The 6,674-nt window shown below is 47.0% G+C and overlaps 1 protein-coding gene and 1 pseudogene across 1 annotated transcript; both read right to left on the bottom strand.

Annotated features, from left to right (window-relative positions):
* Positions 1–1,101: 1,101 nt before the first annotated feature.
* LOC119449197 (uncharacterized) lies at positions 1,102–2,292 on the bottom strand. Its single transcript, XM_037712377.2, has one exon. It carries the CDS (start codon positions 2,290–2,292, stop codon positions 1,102–1,104), a length of 1,191 nt encoding a protein of 396 aa, XP_037568305.1.
* Positions 2,293–2,727: 435 nt separating this feature from the next.
* Positions 2,728–4,335, bottom strand: LOC125945121 (uncharacterized; annotated as a pseudogene).
* Between the last annotated feature and the right edge of the window lie 2,339 nt (positions 4,336–6,674).

Raw genomic sequence — 6,674 nt, 5'->3', positions numbered from 1 at the left:
TTAAACGCTCCAGGCACTTCATTTTCGACGCCTAACATATACTCCAGCTCACTGCGTAACTGTTTCTCTTGTTGCCTTTCCTTGTGACGTAATACACAGGCTCTATCAATTGCAGCAATTTTTATATCACATTTAAACTGTTCCCACACTGCTATGAAGCTGTTAGTTTCAGTATGAAGGGCATTTGAAAGGCATGCTTTGGCTCTTGTGACAAATACTTCATCTTGCAGCAGTTTCTCATTAAACTTCCATAGGAACCAGTTAAACTTCACAACCTTTCGTTTTTCGCCAATGGTAACCGTTACCAAACAATGGTCACTAAAACTAAGGTGTTGTGTTTCATAAGAGGAGCATAGTGGTACAACTTCGCCGGTATGTATATTCTATCTAGTCTCGCATGGGAGTCACCTTGAAAATGTGTATATCGTGCTTGGCCATCTCGTGTCATGACATAACCAATGTCCTCAAGCTCTCTCTCAATCACAATTGCACTCAAAAGCTCAGCGCTTCTATCGCGCACATTGAGACCCGTTGTTTTGTCCTCAGCTCTACAGACGCAATTAAAGTCCCCTAGAACCACAATATTTCGTTCTGTTTTCAAAAACCCTTCAGCATACCTGAAAAAAGTTTCACGTTCATGCATTTTGTTTGGTGCGTAAATGCACACAGCACGCCACTGTAATCCAGAAAAAACAAAATCACATGCAACCAGTCTCCCACTATCGCAGGCGGACACTTTTTCAACAACCGCGATGCTATTGCGAATAAAAATGACGCAGCCTCCTGACCGTCCAACAGCGTGGCAAACACATATATTGTATCTAGAGCGAAAAATTTGAACCATTTGTTCTGTTTGCTCCTCACTTTCAATTTTTGTTTCTTGTACAGCCAGAAGGTCAACGTCATTTTCCAAAAGAGTGCGACTAATCTGACATTGCCTCCTGCGCGAACACAGTCCTCTCACATTCAATGTCGCAACGCGAAGGCTAGATTGAAAGTTAGTCGCCATTTCATGGAGGTTGCTTGGCCAGGCGTCCTACTCACATCGCAACAGTGGGTTTCTTGGCATCCTCGTTGAAGTCGTCTGGAACGTCACCTCCGCTAGTGCGGAGGCGTTGTAGGGTTCACCCTACGGTCAGGCGGCAACTTTGGCTTCGGTTGAACCGAAGACCGCCGCCCAGTCGACGCCTTCGTTGGAGGCTCGCCGGTGCCGGACGCACTCGCTTTCCCTATGTTGTCGGAGTCTTCGTAAGGCCGCTTTGCAGCGACGCTTCCGGTCGTGAGCATCTCGGCGTCCGTTACCTCCTGGTCGGCGTCTTGCGCTACTGACAATAGCGTGTTTGCGGCCTTCGATTCCGCGTCATCTGTTGTAGTCTCTGGCATCGTTTCCGATGCTGCAGCCGAGGGCTCGGCACCACCATTCGCTTCCTGAACAGCTCCTGAAGAAGCTTCAGGGGGCGTTGCAGCAGTCTTCGCGCCGTCGTTGTATTCCCTGCTAGCTTCTTCGGCGTCGGCGGCATCCATCAGGTGTTCTGACACAACGTCGCTACGGAGTGGGCCTGTAACGCTGGCATAAGAACGCACGCACTGGGAGTCATCGTGGCCGAAGCGCCGACAGATCCCACATCGTGGAACGCGGCACTCTCGTCGGATGTGTCCGGTGCCACGGCATCGGAGGCAGAGCGGCGCTCTGCCAGGAACGAAGACGAGCGCCATGTCTTCGGCAACACGCAGCTGGTGAGGAAGGTCATCCACTGTAACGCCCACCTTTAATTTCAGCGTCACCGAGCGGGTTGTTGATCCTTTGTCGATGCATCCCTTGACCTTCCACTTGTCTCTGCTGATTTCCGTAACTTTTCCAAACGGCGCCAAAGCCACTCGCACGTCATCGTCCGGTACGCCATGAAGCAGCCAGTAAAGCTTCAGTCGGACACCTTGATCGCGTGGGTCGATGACCATGCAGCGGTGATCTTTAACGTTGAACGCATCTGCCGCTAATATCTTCTTCTTGCCTTCCTCATCCTTAAACGTCACTGCCCACAGGTGATTCATTTGGTATGCCCCGAGGGCAACCACTTCCGGCAGCAGTGAGAGACGCGCAAGGCTGTCTCGGACATGCTCGACTCGATATGGCCTGGCTTTTACATCACCATGCAAAAACACCGTGTTTAAAACAGACGCACCTGTGGGCAGATGAGGCAGAACAACCTGGTAATCTTCAGCCGGCTTTTCAGTACACCTGATACCGCGGCCCACACGGGCCGCTGAAACCTCCCCTACAAGGGAGCACATGATGACACGTCCGAACGCTGCGAACGCCGCTCGGCCACGTTACCACTGTTCTCCAGCTGAGTGACGGTCGCGTGCGCCTTTTGCCGAAGAGCGCACGTAAAAAAAAAGCAACACAATCTGGCAGGGTGGGATTCGAACCCACGCCTCCGAAGAGACTGGTGCCTTAAACCAGCGCCTTGGACCGCTCGGCCAGGCTACAACTGCCCCCAGCTGAGTGACGGTCGCGTGCGCCTTTTGCGAAGAGCGCACGTAAAAAAAAAAAGCAACACAATCTGGCAGCGGTGGGATTCGAACCCACGACTCCGAAGAGACTGGTGCCTTAAACCAGCGCCTTACACCGCTCGGCCACGCTTTTTTTTTTCTTTATTGCCGGTCTGTCACAGATACAAAGCATTCACCTTACTTTGGAGAGAAAAAACAGTGTTATAATGAGCATTACGTGTCCTTGTGTTAGTGCATGTATTAAAAACGCTTTAAGGTTACCAGTGTATCTAACACAGGTAACCAGTCTGGTGGCTCAACCTGCAATTTATACACATCTCTTATTTGAGAGACACTTTCAATAAAATACTGTCTGGCTGGTTTGGCTTCCACATCAGCATTTCGTATGGCCATTCGTGTTTTCCAAATGCTGTGTAGGCTCAGAGTCATGATCATGTCATAGGGCACGCCATTTTCATTTTCAACCGGGAGAAAGCGGATACCGTAGGGTGATATAGGGAGTTCTTTTTTCAGTGTCCTCTGCAAGACATCCCAGTGGAATATTGCATCCCAGCAATCTAAGAAATTGTGTTCGATTCTCTCAGGCTTTGAGCAGATGAGACAGTTAACTGACCATGGTACAAACAGTCCTTTCTCTTTCAACCATGGTTTTACTGGAAGAGTGTTGGTGTGAAGCTGAAAGAAAAACGTTTTAACTGAGGATCGGACTGTCATTCTTTTAACACGTTTCAACACGTCACGTTCGGAGCCCACACAGTACATGGCACGATATAGAGGCACTGGTAACATAATGTCAATAACATCTTTGTATAAACGCTTTTTTGACACATTACTTAGATACGCCATTGAAAATCTAACTTTTAGCATTCTAAACGACAAAACAACCTCACGAAGAAAGCCGCGAACACATCTTTCTTTTCTGGTACTCGATACAATAAATTCAGGAATTACGTCACTCAATCGTAATTGCAAAATTGTTCGCAGAAATCCGTTCTTTTGGTCGCGCAAAAAAATAAACCTTGATACAACTTGCTTGAGAAATAAATGCACTAAACTTAGTCCTCCGCTACGGACTGATCGAAATAAATTTGTTCTACTTGTTCTTTCCCATGTTGAACGCCACACGAACACAGACGAACACTGCGAAGACTCTGTGTAACTTTTGCACGTTGGCACGAGACATACATAGCACTTGAAGAACATACCACACTTTTGCGACTAAAAACACGTTGCAAACTGTAGCGCGCGCGAAAACGGAGAAATCGCGCCCACCCCATTTATCAGTTTGTTCTTTAACACGTTTGGTTTCTTCGTTCCAGTATTGGGTGGTATTTTGGCTGATGGCTGATTTTTTCAAAGCATTGGAGTTTAGGGACAGTGAAGGCAAAGTAGACTTTAGGCGGGTAGAAATAACCAAACCGAGATTATCTGATTGGTGGATAAAATCAAGGCAGGGGTGAAATTTCACCCACCACAAAGTACAAAATATGTTAATAGTCATGGCTAGGTGGCGTATGCCACCGCCCGATTTAAAGGGTTCAGCCTCATCCATCCATCCATACATCCATCCATCTCCCCTGCTTTCCCGCCTTTAGCTTGGAGAGGAGAGCCGCGAGCGGAGTGAGTGTCTGCCCCGCTGCCATGTAGGACTGTTGTGTTGAGTCGCGCTGGCGCGCGCTAGCCCTTGTATTGTTCAGTATGCCTTGCCAACATTAATAAAGACGTCGACCTGCGTCGACGTTACTGCCTTCGTGTCAAGCCTCAAGCATCTCGCCCCAGCCTCGCCCTCACATTTGGCGCAGTCGACAGGATGTCAAGCATCTTGCCCCAGCCTCGCCCTCACACCGAATAGCTCTCTGCTAATTTGCTATCGCAATTGATGCTTCGCCTGTCGGGCGAAATTGCGACATTTTTTTAATGCTGTCGCATGATATGACCGAATTTAACGCTTTGAGACTTAACCTTGAGTGGAGCGGTAGCAAATGCTTACATTCACCTTAAGCAAAAGCGCACTGTGCACGCATTCGTTTGATTTCGCGATGTGTTACTTCTGTTGAGGGCTTTACCGCAACGCTTAGACAGTGCAGTGAAGTTTGACAAATTTTTAATAATGTCGCACGATATGACCGAATTTAACGCTTTGAGACTTTACCTTGAGCGGAGCGGTAGCAAATGCTTTCATTCACCTTAAGCAAAAGCGCACTGTGCACGCATTCGTTTGATTTCGCGATGTGTTTCTTCTCTTGAGGGCTTTACCGCAACGCTTAGGCAGTGCGGTGAAGTTTGACAAATTTTTAATGATGTCGCATGATATGACCGAATTCAACGCTTTTAGACTAAACCTTGAGCGGAGCGGTAGCAAATTCTTACATTCACTTTAAGCACAAGCACACTGTGCATGCATTCATATGATTTCATGGTGTCTTACTTCTGTCGCGGGCTTTAACGCAATGCTTGTGTAGGGCTGTGAAGCTTCATGAAGTTGTAATGAGATCACATGGTCTGATAGAATTTCATGCACTAAAGCGTTTAATTTTGTGCAGAGAGGCAATGAAACTTCATGCTGAGCTCGCAGCTTCATAGGCATAGGTGATTTTTTGAGGTCAATAATAATAATCTACTGTGCAGGTTTCTTTTGATGGCGGCCTTTACAGCATGAATAGTAGTCATGCTGTGAAGCCTGCAGCGGCAGGCAGTCATCAGCCATAGCCGGCGCTTTTTCGGATGTTTTATTATGCTTCTGTAAAATAAGCCTGTGCGTTCGCGTTTACGCTTCAGAGAAGAGTTGGGTGTGATTCTCTCACAGGAAAAGTGCTTAGCAGGAATTTGCGTTGAAGAGCTGTGAACGATGACTGACCCAGAGGGAACGTAATGTACGATGGGCGTTGGCGCGGCGCCGCGTGCGTAGCTGACCGAGCATTAGATATGCAACGTCGGCAGCATAGAATAAAGCAGCACTTTCGCAGAACTTTCGCTTTGACACCGCTTCTTGCAGAACCGGCGCGTAGTAATAAACAAGTCAAATATACTAAATCCAGCGGTAAAACCCACATTGTTCAAGCAACGCCTCCTATAAAGACTTTATAGGAGGCGTTGGTTCAAGTAATTCAAGTATGTACATTAACATGCAAGGTGGCAGGAATAGGCTGAAGTGGGAGGAGATAGACGAGCAACTAAGGCAAGAAAAGCTGATGGTATACGGGTTTGTGGAGACACATCTTAGGGACATGGAGCAACCTCCCTGTAATCCTAATTATGCATGGGAATATTGCAATAGAACAGAGGGCAGCAGAAAAGGGGGTGGAATTGGTGCATTTATTCATAAAAGTATGAACTGGCAAAGGGTCAAACAGGAATGCAAGGAGCATTTATGGCTAAAAGGGAAAGTTGCAGTAGAGCAGACACTCCTTGGCTTTGTATACCTGTGGACAGGAGCAAATGCCAAAGAGGAAAACAAAAAAATGCTGGAATGCATATCAAGTGGCATTAATGAGCTAGGAGAAGGGTGCGAGATTATTATACTAGGAGATATGAACGCACACATAGAAGACATGGACGGGTACACAGACTCAACAGGCAACATGATGCTGGATATGTGTGAAATGCATGACTTAGTTGTATGCAACAGTACTGAGAAGTGTGAAGGGCACATAACATGGGAGGTAGGGAGCCTGCAGTCGACGATAGATTATGCACTAATGTCACATAGGATGCACGATAGGCTAAATGTAATGAGCATAAATGAATATGGCTCCAGAAGTCTAGGTAGTGATCACAAACGTATTAAGGTGAGTTTTAGAAGGGAAATGAAAGTAGGTAGGAGGCAAGATGAACAACCAGGTGGGATATTTTACTCGGAAAAGCAGCTTGAAATAGCAACCCAGCAAATTGAGGAAGTAATTTCAGAGGATACAAAACAGAATGGACATATGCAAATTTAACAGGACTATTTGAGCTAGAGCTTACTAAGGTACGAGTCAGGACAAAAGGGAACAGAAGACGTAAACCCAAGAGCTGGTGGGATGAGGAGGTTAAGAAGGCCATAGAGAAACGTCAGGAAGCATCCAGGGAACACAGATATTCAAAGCAGAGGGGTGAACCAGAAGCTGATGTAGTCAGAAAATGAAATAACTTTTTAAACTGTAGAAGGGAAGCATCCC

The sequence above is a fragment of the Dermacentor silvarum genome, chromosome 4 (genome assembly GCF_013339745.2).
Source record: "Dermacentor silvarum isolate Dsil-2018 chromosome 4, BIME_Dsil_1.4, whole genome shotgun sequence".
In the NCBI taxonomy this organism is placed as follows: domain Eukaryota; kingdom Metazoa; phylum Arthropoda; class Arachnida; order Ixodida; family Ixodidae; genus Dermacentor; species Dermacentor silvarum.
This window is presented reverse-complemented; position numbering and strand designations above follow the sequence as displayed.